We start from the raw sequence: 16,903 nt of genomic DNA, 5'->3' as shown, positions 1-16,903 counted from the left end.
AGGTCGATTAAAAATTTAATATAAAAAAAATGTTGCAACTGGGAGCCTGTACCTTACCCTCTTTACATTTCCTAAACATTATTTGTCATATTTACATACATAAGGTTGAGAAATAACAAAAAAAAAAAAAAAAATTATGGGAAATTAAAACCCATTTTGTCCCTATTCTCAAGAATCACTGATTTATTCTCTGGAGTGAGAAACACATTATTAAGGAAGTTATATAAAACACATATTGTGTTATGTGAGCAAGAAGTCAGATTATAAGGTAAATATCATACATTGTATTTTCTTTTTTTAATTAAGAAGAGGCTGTAATGAAACGTATGCTAATCACGGTCTAAAATACATTTCTCAGTACTTTTTATTCGTTTTCGGAAGGAGGTTTCCTCATAAGTTCATTTAAAAGTCAAATTAGTCTCATCAATAGATGACAACACACGGTTAGCACTGCAGTAATAGAATTCTGATTCGCAATGCTGTTCCAAATCAACGTTCATCTCTCCCTTCCTTCAGCCACTGTCCAATCCGCGCTCTGGAAACTGTCACGAGCTCAGTTCAGCCAATAGAATGTGAATCGAAACAGCCGTCGTGCTCTGCAAGTAGCTAGGCATCTTAGCTAGCTCGGGGCTAATGGTTGAAAGATATTTTAGGTCGTTTAAAGTCTGCATTCAGCTCTCACTGTACTGAGAAGTCGCTCGTAAGGTGCGTAGAAACATATTTTTACTTACCTTTGTAAGTAGTTGGCTTTATTTTACTTAAATGATATAGCTATTTAGCCGAAGCTAGTTGTGACTGTAGCGTTTAAAGAATTTCAGTTAAAAGTTTAGCGTCTAATGTTAGCGTCCTCTTGGAGATGTCGCAATGATATTCTACAACCAAGGTTGTTTTTTTATGTTTAAACAACAGTATGGCTTTGTAGACTCTTGTTAAAATGTGTAGATCATGTGGCTTGCTTCAGTTGTCGAAGATAGGGCAATTGTGTGTGATTCTAATATTAAGCCGCCGACGGGTAATTTGAAATTTTGTACATTATACTAGAAAGCTTTTCTGACTTGTTAATATGGATTAGTTAGTGTGAGACTGCTGCTGTACTTTTATTTTGCTTTATTTTTGTTTGTTTTTTTGAAAATCAGATGTGAGAAATTAGAATGGTTTATGTTTTGCTGTTAAATTGTTAGAAACAATATCCATTTCTAACAATTTAACAGCCACTTGAAAAACTACTACTACCCATTGAGTTGCGAAAAAAACACCTGTGCCAACTATTAACAATAAAAATATACTCCTTATATATGCTTTAATTTTGTGTAAATATTATGTTTGTGTTTCATGAAAACTAAAAATAATGTTAAATGTTCAATTAATGACTGATCAGTTAAAAAAGGGAAAAAACAACCCCCATTTAACTGGAAAAAAAACATGGTGCTTGGTGCAAAAAGTTTAGATATTTTTTGTGCGTCTGTCTGTGTAGAAGACTGTATTGTTTTAGCTCGACTTTATAATTATGTGGTACTTTATATCAGTTACATAAAGCCACAGTAAAGTACAATCAACTGTATGTTCTTTGTAGCAAACATTCATGTTAGTAATAGAACAGCTTGCAAAGTTGTTGCAGTAATGGCTTTCTTTGCGGACTAATTTAATAGAATACATTAGAAAAGCATTTTAAATGCATCCATGTTAAACGCGGATAAAAAGACAAAAATAACCATTGATACTTTCAAGTGAAGCTGCTCACACAAAATGGAAAGAATGTCTGAAATAAGCTTTTCTAATCGACACGTGCCCTCTTCGTGGCTTTGTTGTTTAGGTTGACATCATGGGTGAACCGCAGCAGGTCAGCGCCCTGCCTCCGCCGCCGACGCAGTACATCAAAGAGTACACAGATGAAAACATCCGCAAAGGCCTGGCCCCCAAGCCGCCGCCACCCATCAGAGACCATTACATGATGTTTGGCAACCAGTTCCAGTGCGACGACCTCATCATCCGACCCCTGGAGAGCCAGGGCATCGAGAGGCTTCACCCTATGCAGTTTGACCACAAGCGGGAGCTCAAGAAGCTGAACATGTCCATTCTTGTGAACTTCCTGGACTTGCTGGACATCCTCATAAAAAGCCCGGGCAGCATAAAGCGAGAGGAGAAGCTGGAAGACATAAAGCTTCTGTTTGTCCACATGCACCACCTAATTAACGAGTACCGTCCCCACCAAGCCAGGGAGACTCTAAGGGTGATGATGGAGGTGCAGAAGAGGCAGAGGCTGGAGACGGCCGAGAGGTTCCAGAAACATCTGGAAAGAGTGGTGGAGATGATCCAGGGGTGCCTCGCTTCCTTACCTGACGACTTGCCCCAGTCGGAGGGTCCGGATGTCGCTTGCGGTGGGACTAAGAGTTCGTCTGCGGGGCCCAGTTTTGGTTGTTCTTCCGGACAGGCCCCCATGCTGAAAAGCGAACCGACGGACTTGGAGGAAGCGGGTTCCAGCTGCATGGCAGCCGGCGTCCTGGACAAAAACACTGCTAGCTTAAAAAGGGACAAAACATGGGACAAGGACGCCGCCATGTGTAGTATAATTGATGAAATAGCTTAAAATAGACAGTTTGTTTTCTTGTTTCTTTTTGTACTCTCGAATCATGTCTCTACTTCTGCTGTGAGATATTTCTTGCATCCTCTAGCTTTTATTTGCAAAAGATTATGTCCACTTAGGGAATTTGAATCTGTAGATAGATAGTTAATGTTCTCAGTTTCAAGGTTTATTTTTCTGAGACTCAATAAATTTCCAACTGCTGTTCACTCCTGCCACAACAGTTTAATTCAGTGTCCTGCATAAAAGGTATATTATCTCTGTCACCATGACTTGCACATCATGCAATTCAGTGAAGTCACCTTAAGGTCAGTTCTTGCACGCCTATTGCGTGCAACTCGCTTTTCTTGCTGCCTATGTGACCCGGCTTTTATTGCAAACCGCCACTGTTAAGAGAAACACTCGTTTTTATGGAAAAGCGACTGCAAGTCTTCATGTGTTCAGTTATGAAAGGTAGCGTGCACGCATCACACCGTGCACATGGCAGCATGGGAGAAAGATCTAAGAGGATGAATCTGCATGGTGAGTCATAATGGGTCTGAATCTGCGGAGAACAAGAATGCAAAGCTTTGCAATCGTGCAAATACGTGGCATTGTGACTGAGGAGGTTTTCTGGTGTTCTTTTGCAAAGAGGGAAGGAAAATAAATCTGGGAAAGAGGTTAGAAATCTGCTTTTGACTTTCACATTTAAAGTTTGAGTGACCCTGAACGGTGACACAAAAAATTTATCAACGCAGAGATTTTGTACCCTTGTTGTTCCTACAAGAAAATCCAAATAGGACACAATCTGGATCCAGGTGAAACGTTACAAAAGAGATAAGAAATGAGTCACACAAAAAAAATCTATTTTTATTCATTGAAGAATAAAATATGCAACAGAAAAAAAACATACACATGATGTGCTTAATCATATATATGTGAGCTTTCTCCTGTCCACTGAGTGTTTAGATAATCAAGGAGCAAACAACTAGGTTGATGTCCTGATCAGGCAGGATGTCGTTATCTTCTGCTGGGATTCCCTTCACTGTGTCAAGTTAATGTAGCAATGCTGAGCTGTTTTGATTCGTGAAACTCCACAACCGCTTTAAACGCGAGATGGCTTTTCTATAAAGCAGAGGTTTATAGTATATCGAATTAGAAAAAAAAAGGACTTTAGTCGCCAAAAACCGGTTATGAAACACGGGATCCTTGGGTTTCACAACAGGGCTGAAAGCGGTGCTCTCGTCCAATCGTGAAGCCTGCTGCGGCGTCACGTGACTTTTATTTATGTAACGTAATGGGGTTACACAGTAACTGAGCTTCGTGGCTTTGGATACGCTGCTACAGAGGTTAAAAACGAACAGACACCTAATTAAGGGAAGGAAACAGTAAATTATGCGCTTTTATTGACCCAGCTGTTCGGTCCGGTTGGCCCGGTGCTGTTTGGAGTTTGGAGCGTCGAGGCGAGCGGTGCGTCGCACTGGGAGTTGCAGTGTCCATTTAAACTGTCTGAGGAAGGGAAGATGCTGCTCGAGCCGAACCAAAGACTCGCCAAATGTTCGAAAAGACAATGTCAATGAATAGTTTCGGTTTGAAAAGTGAATCTAAAAGGTGAGCTCTTTGAGGGGGGGACTCACAAACCAGTCTGTTCGCTGGTCGTCGGTATGTTACTTGAAAGCACTGTGCAATATTGACCCCCTCCTCGGTCTCCCCCTTTGGGTTTGCTTTGACGGACAAAGCTTGAAACTCTTCCCGCGCCGCACCGTCCAGAAACGCAGGGTTGACTCATGGATCTGCTGGAGTGCCCGCACTGCCTCTTCCCGATGTGCGAGCCGGTGACCGTGTCGTGCGGCCACACTTTCTGCCGGAGGTGCGTGGGGGGCTACCTCCCCTCCAAATGCCCGCTGTGCAAAGAGAGGCTGAAACAAAAGGAGGCGAGGAGCACCAAGAACAACGTTCTGCTCATCAGGGTCATCGAAAAGTGCTGGCCCGACGAGACGAGAGTGAAGTGCCAAATCCAGGAGAAGCTCAAAGCGAACGAGTTCACGGAAGCTTTACGCATGGCCAATGAGGGGCTGCACTTAGGTAAGGGAACGCATAGAGACTGTTCTGCGCGTTTTTTATTTTATTTATTTATTTTTTTTTATAGATCACCGCTGCATAACATATATGTCAAGTGTTTGAATGTGGACCACAGATAGGTGGGATGATGGCAGAAAAGTGATGCTTTAGAGGCGTAGAATTAAGATTTTAATCCTCTACAATAGACTTTTAGCTATATGATGAGCCGGCCTCAAGTATAAACAAAATAAGTCATTGCTTGTGGACTCCAGGCCAGTAGAGGGCCCCCAAGAGCGCTTGGCTTCCTATGCAAAATTGTATTTGTTGCTATAGGCATTGAATATTGGTTTCATTAACCGGGCACAGTTTTGTTTTATTTTTATAGATTTTAAGCAATTCATTTGCAGTATTTAGACAGGCTTCTGTATATGGGGTGCCTTCACTTCTAATCCAATATATATTCTGCTACTTTTAAAATTTATTTAATTATTTTTTTACTTTACATGCTCATGTGCCGACAAATTGGAAGTGGGGCTCTAAATCAAATTAGGCTTAGAGAGTCTCTTGCAAGCTGAGGTCGAACGTATAATAATTTAACGGCGTACAGGTCAAAGACAATTAATGTAGGAAATAAGCACATAAAAAAAAACTCTTATCTTTTAGTCTAGCTCAAGTGATGATGCGGCAGTCATGTTTAACATTTTCCCATCTGTCCTTGTCAGTCACACACGCTGTGTGACAAATGCTGTCAGAAGCGAAGAGAGCAGATGACTTGCAATCACAACATTTGGCACAAGTTGAGGAGGCATATCTGTTTCTATAGGGTTCCCATTTTCCTCCATCAAAAAAAACCAACAAAAAACATCAAATGTAGAAATTTTTCTACAGGATGTGGAATATTTGTTTTGCTAAAACCTCCACCATCCTGCGTACACTTGCTCATCTTCTGCTGTTGACCTAATTTAGTGCATGAGACGATGTGAAATCTAAAAGGGACAACTTCTGCCCCAGATATGTTCTTCGTGTCGGGCATCCCAGCGATTGGAGAGCGATAGTTTGCACTACAGTGAATTAGCCTGCCACTGTGCCACGCAGACCCTGCCAAGCCCATTAAATAGCGACTACATCTCCCACCCATGCTCCGCTATCACATAATGTTATGCAATGAGGTCTGTGGACATTTATGCATCGTTTTCCTTCCTTGAAGGCTTATGGTTGAACCTGTTTCTTTCTCTTTGTTTTTAAAAGCAATGGCATTTCCCAAGCTCAGAGTCAGTGTTTGACGCTCTGCTCTATATAAACACGACTTGTGTAACAGTTTTAGGTAACATTGGTGTAACATTAAAGCTACTATATAGTAGTCAGTCATTTTTCCAGTTTGTTTTTGCTGCTTTATTAATGATTATTTAACAAACTTAAAAACCTACCCTCCCAAAGTTCTGTTTCCACACGTAGAGAGATCACGGATCCGGATCAGAGGTCGTTCTGACACGTCTATTTGTATTTTTATTTTTGTTTTATGTGCATGTTTTTATCTTAACTCCTCATTCAAAGGCACTTACTTATATTTTGGATGGCTGCAACAAAAATGTTTAAGCTGCAACAGTTGGAAATATTTGTTGGAGACTGTCAGAGAAAATGGAAATGGTCAGATTTCATTATTTGATCTGCAGAGAAATGAGCTCTAGCGATAATTTCAAGCAAAGTTATTCAAATATTGAGGTTCAGCATGTTTTGTTACAACAATTTCTATGTGTTGTTGATGTTTTCTTCCTCTCCTGGTAACAAACTCTATTTCTAAAAATGATCTCAATGTTTAAAAGGCAAATTTATAATTATAGCACCATTCATACACAAGGCAATCCAAGTATTTTTTTTAAATAGGAAATCGAACAAAGACAATAAAAACATTTTATTTTATTAAAACAAATATAGATCTTTACATGTCAAACAAATAACAGCTTTGCATTGTTTAAAAAGCCAAACCTAAATTCAGACTTAATTTTAAATTTACGGTAAATCCCAATCTAATCATTTTCTTCCTTCAATCACTTGTCAATTATTAAGCAAGCATCTCATTGGTCGGATTCTGTGATTAGTAGCTGCAAGAACCAAAAATGTTTTGAATCCTGAATGAAATGAACTGAAGGGGTTAAATTATGTAAAAGTAAAAAGTCAATTCAGCAACTTGCAAAACGTGCAATATTTGTGAAGAAGCTAATCTAATGTACGATTGTCTAACTCTGAACAAGCAACAGAATAAATTCTATCAAAAGCAAACTTCTGATAATCGACTAATGACACCAGACAGCAGAAGTCTTCCTTCCTAAAATAACTAAAACATCCTGGTAAAGAAAAAAAAAAAGAAACGGCTAAAAAAAAAAAAAAAAAAAAAAACCCACAACACCAAATAACCCCTCTGGATGTATCTGATAGCGAGGTACTCAGCGAACTCTTTCAGATTTACGTTCACACATTCTGAGTCAGCAAACCGGACTTCAGCTCCTTCTTATTCAGTACCACGTCAGAATGGTCATCTTAACATTAACGTTATAAGAGCAGCAGAAAATCAAAAAGGGCAACATTGTCATTCTTAACTATTAAAAATAAATGAATCTTAGGAATATTTATCCAGAGCAGCTTTAGAATGATATAAACCACAGCAAACTGATTATCAGCAACAACAACAACAAAAAACAAGAAAAGAAAGATAGCAGTTGATGAACAGAGACAACAAACCACAAAGAAGAGCAGATAAATATGGTTGGACTAATAAGACACACTGAACAACCTGTCATCCGTCAAATCCTCTGCATCATCATTCAAGATGAGAGGTTTGCGCCGAGCTTCCCCTCGACCGCCGTCTTCACCGTCATCGACTTTATCACCAAAACAATCCAAAAGTTTCCTGCAGTTTCTGTAGCACGGGCAAAATTCCCAGTGGCCCAAAGACATTTAACTCAGATATGCTGATTGGCTGAACATTTGTTATTACTTTCCTAGAGCAACCATAAGTGATTGGCTATTTAGCTGTATAAATAATGAATGAGAGTCACTTGGTGGAAATTACCGGGTAAATAACTCAGATTGCATGTTGGTGCACATTGCTAAGAAAAACTGATATTGATAATGTTTTTTTTTTTTTTTTAAAGTATACACATTTTCAGATTTTTTTTTTCTCTCCACATCTGAGAGGGTGGCGCCCTAGCGCCCCCTGTGGACCAACTACCGCTAAATATAATTAATCTAAAATTAGACTACTGGGAAGTAGAATAATGCCTTTTATGGCTGAATTCATCTTGCCATCGGAGTGTCTTTGGAGTCGTAAGGTTGTTCTAATGCAACTTTAATGCTTCAGAAGCTGTATGCAAATGTGCCAGTTATTCAGATTGCTCTGAGATTTTTTTTGTTTTCTTAGTCTGCTTTTCGTATCATTTGAAATATTTCAGTGTAAATCCACGATTCACTGCCTGCCTGGGTTTTTAGTGACAGTGTAGATTTGTTCAAATAAAAATAGATCACTGTGAAAATCCACAGCTGGATAAATTGAATCCTTAAAAAAATAAATAAATCCCTCCAGCTAATAGAGCTTAAATTGACCTGCTTACAAGTCTCATCTGGCCGTCTAATCTAAGAACTGTGCAGATGTTGCTGCATGACTCAGTTTGCTTGTATCTGTTGCCACTTGTTCAGACTGATGCGTGCTCCTGTCTGCTTCCTCCCCGCTCACTCCCAGTCCCCGACAATCAGAGTTTGAAGTTGTTCAGAACCGAAGCTAACCTGGGCCTGCTGCGGTTCGCCGACGCTCTGACGGACCTCGACTACCTCTGCTGCCTTCAACCCAACTGGACAGAAGTGAGAAATAAGCCCTCTTTCTCCACACATTGTCATTGGATGTTTTCATTTTCCATCTATATAATGAAATGGTAGCCAGATAGTTGGTTATTGTGGCCTAACCAGAGTGAGAATATACAGAACGTTCTCATTTTTGACTATGTCCTGCTACACTGGGGTCATTTCCCCTGATGTCAATTAGTCGCCTCAAGGTATTTGCATTAAAATATTTAACTGACAGCATTTTGATTACAATCTCGTAACCCTAATGTACATACGCAGCAGGAAGTCACACTTCCACACTAAGCGCTTAACAACACTATTTTGATCATAATAGTTAATGTTTAAACGGCTCACAATAGATTCCTCTATGAAATTTCGTCTCACTTGTTTGTGGCCATCCGTGATAATATTGCCACAGCAATTCAGCCAAAGTGTTTCCTGTATGTAACCCAAAACATTTGGTTTTGTAACACAATTGCAATGACACGTAACCAGAAAAGTGCGCATTCCCTCTTCTCTGTTCACCCCAGAGCTCTAAGCAATTCCAGTGAGACATTTTTTTTTTTTAATTTTTTTTTTCTTCTTTTATTAAGGTTATGTCACACTCAGCGTTATGCAAACAGCTACTTATGTCATAACTTGGCTTAATAACTGTGCTGGTGTGCAGAATCGCTGAAAAGTATGTACGCGGTGCACAGTCATTTGCCTTGTTTGGTTTTATTTGTTATGTCACATGACATTTCACATCACCAGCAGTTCAACTGACAGCGTCGGACAGTGCAGATCAGACAGGACTTAAGATCAGGAAGAAAAGCTTTATGCAATAAACTTGAATAACGTGCGTTTATCTAGGGCATTATGACACATACAGATGGAAAGAAAAAAATTTAGCAGTCATGGTTAGGATGCACAAATATGCTTAAGATAACATTTACTTTTTTGTAGTAACATGAAAATCCAGCCTTTAATTTAGGTGTATTTGCACTGTGGGACAAAATGAATTTATTTAAGAAATAATTGTAACACAGGTAAAATTGTTGGTATTCAACCTTTTCTTTTGCAATTTATACTTTATGTTAAAGTGAATCTGAGTCTGTAGGAACTTCTGATTTTTAACCCACGACTTCCTGTTTTTCTGGGGAATAATTAGGACAGGGATCACTTTTTTTTTAGCTCATCGTCACTATGGTTGCATGAGGAGGACACATATTTATTTCTCTACAACAACAGTACATGACATTAACCTGTTCTACCATAGCAACTCTACTGTGACTTACCTCGTGCTTACTGTAAAGTTAAGCGGCGTGGAAGCTGAACTCATACAAATACAAGGACGTTTTTTACAAAAAAAGAAAAAAAAAAAAAATCAAGTGGATTCCTCCAGAAAACTGATTGTTCTGTTCTGTTTGTGCAGGGCTTTTTTCGTAAAGGGAATGTACTGCTGGAAATGGGTCAGCAGAAGGAAGCCCTGATCCAGTTCCACCGATGCCTAAAACTCCAAGCTGACTTTGTTCCTGCAAAGAGCCAGATCAAGAAGGTTTGGTTGCATTTCAAGTTGGATTTTCCAAAAGGAACTAAAGATGTGAAATCTCTTAAGCTACTGCCGTGCTATAGAAATGCACCCCCGTTTTCACTGTTTAACCCAAAACGACAGGTCCTGCAGGTAGAGGGGGTAGCCGTGCCGGAGGAGGTGCCGTGCATTCTGCAGCTGGTTTCCGAGTTCTTGACAGATCCCTGCCCCATCACCTCCCTCAGCGGCTCTCAGGCGCCGACGCAAGGAGAAGCCAAGCACCCAAACGCAGACAGGAGAGAAGCACACAAGGTGAAGGCGATATTTAGCTGCTGAGGCGACGAGAATGTTAAAAATCAACCCTGGCCTAATGAGAGTGCGTGTCGTTTCTGGCTCCAAGATGAAGCATGACGCAGGTACCGAGTGCTGCCTCAGCCTCTGCCAAGCTGTTTCCTTCCTGCCTGCTGCCGAGGAAGACGAGGAAATGATGATGAGGAAGGACGAGTGCCAAGGTAGAGGTAAGCTGAGGCACAGCCAGAAAGACGTATGATGATTTTCACTAGACCTCTCGTCAGCGTTGGTTTGTAGTAACTGTGGAGCTAATTTTTCCATCCTCTCAGTTAACTTCTTACAACTTTCTGTCGGTCTTAGGTGAAAGTCAAGCGCACAGAGAGGAAACGCTGGCTGTGCTCACTGTGTCAGACTTTGAGTGCCCGCTCTGCATAAGGTCAGTGTCCTCCTAAGCTCTCTGTAATCCATAATGCATCACTGCGTGCAGTTTGTCTCTTCTGGAGACCTACATCCGGCTGACTCCATTCTCCCTCCCCTTGGTTAATGTTTGGCTACCTCACAGACTGTAAACAAGCGTAAAAGCAATAGCATTAGTAGCGTAATCTTTCGTCCTCCGCTGAGCTGTATTTAACTAGGTCTTGTATCCGCCACTCTGTCATTTGCAGGCTGTTTTATGAGCCTGTCACAACTCCCTGTGGTCACACTTTCTGCAAAAACTGCATCGAGAGGAGTCTGGACCACAACGTACGGTGTCCACTCTGCAAACAGCCGCTGCAAGAGGTAACCAATGAACGGAAAATGGTTTTTATTTTTTAATTTTTCTTCTTGCAATTAAATCCAAATGGTGTTTATATTCTGTATGTGCGCCTCATAAAGATCTCTACTTTAGGAGATTTCCTTATGGTTTTTGCCTCACTCTGTACGTTACTCGTAAAAAATAAAAAATAAAATAAAGATCACACAATCGCTTGAAAACACGATCACGTCAAAAGCCAGAGAATTGTAAAATCCAGAAAAAGCATACTCTCTCCTGCTTGGATGCCTTTTAAACATTTGTCTTTTCATAAAACCGACCTTTAAATGTGTTAATAATTTCGCCCCAGAGGGAATTTTGAATCAAATCCGTAAATAGATCATAGATGCTGTAAGATTACAGATGAAACATCGTTTTGGACGGTCATTTAAAAGGAACCCAGATTTGGATTACGTGAATAATTAACTAGCTCTAGAAGCTTTTTACATCTCATATGAAAGACATTCAAACATGTGAACAATGAAACTTGCAAAGCTCACATTGCTCAGCTATTTATAGAGATTGTTACCTTCATTCATTTTAGTGGATTTTCTTTTTTATCAGTCTTAAAACGGGTTATTTGTGTTAAAAGTTTAAAAGTTAACCTCTATACCGTACAGACTGGGCCTGTGGACTAGCTTTTAGCTGTGTGGCCTAAGGATGTTTTTTGAATGTCATATTATTTTGTCTTGTCCCTGATCAAATATATTTGAAAAAAAAATTATATAACATATTCAATTAGGATGGACAGATGAAGAATTTCCATGGATATTCTTTCAACATTTGTTTTCTAACAGATGGAAAATAACTCAGTCCACCTTTGATCAACACAGAGCTCAAGTTTTTTCTCACCTAAAATAAATTTGAAGTTCAACATGGCATACTGCCACCTAGTGGGAATATGACAAAAGTCACCACACACTACCCTAACACTAAGTCTACAATTGTCTTTATTCTTCTTTAAATAAACAACAGCTCATTGTTATTGTCAATGTTGCAATAAAGTCACTATTTTCCAAGTCACAAAAAGGTTAAAGTGAACCAAAAAGGTCAACTTAATTCATTTTAAAAGTAATTGCTCACTGTTAAACATGATGCAAATTATTTATTGTACCTATTAAAACCTAGAAAAACAAAGAAAAACATTGAAAAAGTCTTATGGTTTTATTGCAGTTGTATCAACAATAACTGCGTCCTCTTTTTTTCCTCTCTCTCCACAGTACTTAAAAAACCGAAAGTACAACCCCACAACTCTTCTGCAGGACATCATGGAGCAACTTTTCCCCTCTCAGTTGGCTGAAAGGAAACAGGTTCACGATGCAGAGATGGCTGAACTTTCCAAGTAGGCAACTGGCTAAGATTGTTCGATTAAATTAACATATTGTTGCCATAAAAACCACTCCCACTTTCAACTTGACATATTCTGTTATTCAACTGAAAAATATCCAAATCTATTTTTACGTTTTTTTGTGTGTTTTTTTTTAATTAAAAATAAAACGTTGTGACCGTCTGGTAGCTCCACTTATTGACACTTTGTTGAAGCATCTTCTTGTGTACACACCTACCATTAAGACTGCTGAATCTGATTTACCAGAAATAAGTTTCAGATTTCCTTGTAGTATCTTCGTGACCTTTACTTGTTTCCATCGTTTAGCTAAAGCCGTAGTTTGCAGAAACATTCAAACAAATCAAACTGAGCTTATTGCGCAAAGTATTAGTCAGGATAAGGAGTACAAAAAATGCACAGAAAGTCCTAGCAAGAGTGCAGAACGTTGTGTGGAGCCATGAGATGTCCACACAAATTGATAGCTTTGAGTAACTTTTGTAATATAGTGTGTTGTCAACTCAAGATGAGAGATGCTCTTAAAGAAGACTAAATTATGATTTTCAATCATGAAGTGGATTAAGAAAGTATTAGCTTATGATTGCGCTTACTTCTGCAAACAGATTGGTGCATTTTCAAGTTTTTCATTAAAATATTACACAATAAATGTCCAATTAAATGCATGACGAGTTTTTAAATGATTTATCATGTTGTCATTTGTAAAATCTGACTTTCAATAAGTTTCCCCTCCCTCTTTTCTCTCTCGTAGCCTTACCAAGGACATCCCCATATTTGTCTGTACGGTGGCCTTCCCTGGAGTGCCGTGCCCACTGCACATCTTTGAGCCTCGTTATCGGCTGATGATGCGCCGCTGCATGGAGACCGGCACCAAGAAGTTCGGGATGTGCAGCTATGAGCATGGCAAAGGGTATCACAGCACACTCTTATCATAGTTCAGCCATAATTAAAATATGGTTACCTTCACCTGCCTCCTTTTATGCCACCACTTCAAACCACAATCTGATCAAATGGTTAAGAAAACGCAAAAATAGTTCTCATCTTTCCATGAATCTAGTTAATTATAAATTATAACTGGGCAACAACTCTACAGTCTTTTTTTTTTTTTTTTTTATAAATTTGCGGTTCATGAAGTTGCTTTGATTGGATGTCGGTCCTACTTTGTGGAGCCTTAATCTGTCGTATCCGATCCTTAAGGAGTGGAAAACAGTGACTGAGACACTAGTTTGCTTACAACTGGTGTACACATTTTTTTCTCCTTCACTAAATAACTTTTCTAGGCTGGTTACATTATGTCAAAATCAAATTTCCAGCAAACAATTTGATTATATCTAAAGAGAAAATGCATTAAAAAAAACAACAACAAAAAAAAAACACCACCAATACAACGAGGGACAGGAAGCAGTCATTTAGATTGGAATACACAGTACTTACATTACATGTATTGCATCATAGTTTACTATTACATTTTGAGTAAGTTGAAAAAGAAAAAAAAAAAATCAAATTTCTTCAATAAATATTAAATCTTATCTAGTTTTTATGTATCCAGTCTTAGGTTAGATATGCAACGTGAGATAGAAACATGCATTTTATTTTAAAGCTGCACATGTTCCTCAGCTTCGCCGACTACGGATGTATGCTGGAGATCCTCAACATGGAGCGGCTGCCTGACGGACGGTCTTACGTTGAAACCGTGGGCGGCAGCAGATTCAGAGTGCTCAAACGAGGTCAGAGGGATGGCTATCACACGGCCGACATCGAGTACCTGGAGGACGTCAAGGTCAGGGTCTCGCAAAATTCTCCCGGTGAATTCAAACACTGAGAACCGCATTTCCGTCTCGGCTCCTGCTGAATGCCTCCGGTGTTCTCTGCGTGTGTCAGGTGGACGGTAGCGAGCTGGAGCTTTTGCAGCGTCTTCATGACAGTGTGTACCAGCAGGCCCAGGACTGGTATCAGCGCGTGGGCAGCCGCAGCCGCGAGCACATAAACAGACAGCATGGCAGCATGCCAGATAAGGAGGCAGACATTCAGGTTTGTACCATAACACAAACATCAATTCACCTGCCTCTGGTGGGTGTAAAAAGCTGAGCGCAAGAATTTTAAAATTTCAGCAGTGACATGCCTCAAACATGAAGTGAGGAGATGATGAAGCTAAAAAAAATACAGGAAGTAGACTTTTGATTGCATCCTGATGAGGACAATAGATGTGCATCTGCTACTCAAATATTGCAGCAAATGCACAAGGTGCATGGCAAGGCTGACAAAGATTAATTCAATGCCATGCTTGAAACTGGAAATAAAAACTTCATTTAAATTCAAAAATAATTTGTCTAATATTGTAATATTTGTAAAATCAACATATTTAGTTATTCAAACAGAAGAATTTTGCTGTTATACATTTAGCCTTCCTGTCTGGTTGGTTCACAAACCAACCAGATTTTCTATAAGTTATCTATAGAAAATCGCTTCCTTTTGAATGGCTTCTTAAAATCTGACTTCATTAACACTTTTCCAACTTTGAGAGGTTTTTTTTTTTTTTTTTTTTCAACAATATCTTCTACGGTGAATAGCGAGCACGACACGTTGCCATTTAGGAATGATGAGCTTGCTGAGTTTGCTTAGCTTGTTGTCGTCGAGATCAGTTAAGCCTAAATTGTACGCTTCACATCTCCAGCTAACGTTTTGGTGCATCTCTAGTATGTATTTCATTCCACAACCATTGTATTTGGAAACATCTTTTTTTTAACGTTGTTATCTTTCTTTAGGCCTCGGCTAACGGTCCGGCCTGGTGCTGGTGGCTCCTGTCGGTGCTTCAGCTGGACCCCGCCTATCAAACCACCTTCCTTTCACTGACCTCTCTCAAGGACCGCCTGGGACACCTCCGCCTAGTCCTGGAGTACTTTTCTCAGAGCTAGAACCCAGAGCACAGCCGCAACCTGCCCCGGGTTCAACATCACGCACACGCAAAGTGAAACCAGCACGTTCACGCACAAGCACACAACTCACCATGGGGTTCGGGATTGACCTGAATGAGGGGGCGCTTTTAAAGTCAAACCTGGCCATGAGGAGAAACCTAAGGATTTGACTAGAGAACTCATTGCAGACTTAGAGTTTCCACTGTTTGATTTTGCGAATAGATCTTTAAATACTTTTGTATCAGTGAGAACTTTGGGGTTCACCAAAGACAACTCTATTTTTTCGGGTCATTAAAGGTTGTTGTACATGGGGGAATTTAAACCAGGTCACGTTTCCAAAATTGCTACAGACGGACACTGGGTGAGTTTCCTCTCTCCTCACTACAAAAACAAAGAATATAAAAAAAAAAAAAGCCTTTGTTGCGTTAGAAGACTCTTTGCATTAACTTAGCTACATGTGGAGATAACGAACATGTATGACACGCATTGTCTGGAGAGGATTTCTTTTGGGGCCATGTTATAATTTTTTGATAACTCAATATCGTCCTTTGAAGCAGGCAATACTTGTCTGATCTATTGGCCTTGGTAGCCATTGGACATGGCTAATTTTATACGAAGAAAGAGTTTAAAGAGACCTATTTGCATGAAAATATCGCAATAACAACGGATTCTCCTTCACAACAGCAGGTGGACGATTTTGTTTTCTAATCCACGAAAACGTCTGCTGCTCAGCATTTTACCACAGGCGACCTTTTTGTTTTTACTAACGTGTAGGTCGGATTGGCAAATAAAACGTGTAACGTGTGATTTTTTTAAGCATGAGAACGGTCGACAAGAAAATAGCCTTGTGTGTGTTTGTATCAGGTGTAAATATGTTTGTTTTTTTTTTGTCCCCCACTCTTTGTTCTTAAGTCATCATACCGTGTTGTCAGCACTGATGACGGCTACTGTTATAGCACACGAGAAACTGTGTTAACACGTCTTACGCAGGGACAGTCGTCAAGCGGTTTGGGTAAAACGCCGCGGTTGAAGTCCCGCTTGGTCCGCGACGGACGCGACGCCTACCTCTGGCCCTTTGCTCCAGCCTCTGCGTTGGTCCGGCTCATCCTACGCCAACCAGCTGTGGTACCTCTTAGTGCCACGTTATCAGGAGACCTGGATGAAGTCTTGTGGGGGGTCTACAATACATAAGAGGTGGACTGTTTGGTATTTTCTATTCGCTCTAGTGCTACATTCCATGGAATGTTAAAGCTGTTAAGTTAATCTACTAACAACTACGGGCATAACTGGGTTTTATTTTGTTTTTTTACTTTCATATACGTGCCATAGAAATTTCTGTCGAATGCCACGAAGTTGCTATCGTGTCACGGACTCATGTACAGATGCCTTTTCGCATGGTGGGGCAGTGAATGACATCACTCAGAGCAGTCCAGCAAAGTCTGGCTAACTTTCTTATCGACGGCAGTTTCTTCAATTGAAAGGTGGCGATGAGCTTGTATGGTAATGTATTTATAGCTGTAGATAAAAGGGGCAACTTTGCTGCTTGAAATATTCCTCAGGAGGATAAACTGATGGATACGGAGCCCAGCAGTGG

At 40.0% G+C, this 16,903-nt stretch overlaps 2 protein-coding genes across 2 annotated transcripts; both read left to right on the top strand.

Moving 5' to 3' along the window:
* Window positions 1–499: 499 nt before the first annotated feature.
* med7 (mediator complex subunit 7) lies at window positions 500–2,800 on the top strand. Its single transcript, XM_015015364.1, has 2 exons — window positions 500–705; window positions 1,814–2,800. Exon 2 carries the CDS (start codon window positions 1,823–1,825, stop codon window positions 2,585–2,587), a length of 765 nt encoding a protein of 254 aa, XP_014870850.1. The 5' UTR covers window positions 500–705; window positions 1,814–1,822; the 3' UTR covers window positions 2,588–2,800.
* A 687-nt stretch (window positions 2,801–3,487) lies between these two features.
* Window positions 3,488–16,113, top strand: lonrf4 (LON peptidase N-terminal domain and ring finger 4). Its single transcript, XM_015015363.1, has 12 exons — window positions 3,488–4,645; window positions 8,358–8,476; window positions 9,873–9,995; window positions 10,113–10,280; window positions 10,369–10,486; window positions 10,620–10,695; window positions 10,925–11,039; window positions 12,273–12,394; window positions 13,146–13,304; window positions 14,012–14,174; window positions 14,276–14,425; window positions 15,160–16,113. Exons 1-12 carry the CDS (start codon window positions 4,348–4,350, stop codon window positions 15,307–15,309), a joined length of 1,761 nt encoding a protein of 586 aa, XP_014870849.1. The 5' UTR covers window positions 3,488–4,347; the 3' UTR covers window positions 15,310–16,113.
* The last annotated feature ends 790 nt before the right edge of the window (window positions 16,114–16,903 follow it).

Source organism: Poecilia latipinna, unplaced genomic scaffold (genome assembly GCF_001443285.1).
Source record: "Poecilia latipinna isolate Pla-1442-1.1 unplaced genomic scaffold, P_latipinna-1.0 Scaffold1905, whole genome shotgun sequence".
NCBI lineage: Eukaryota > Metazoa > Chordata > Actinopteri > Cyprinodontiformes > Poeciliidae > Poecilia > Poecilia latipinna.
This window is presented reverse-complemented; position numbering and strand designations above follow the sequence as displayed.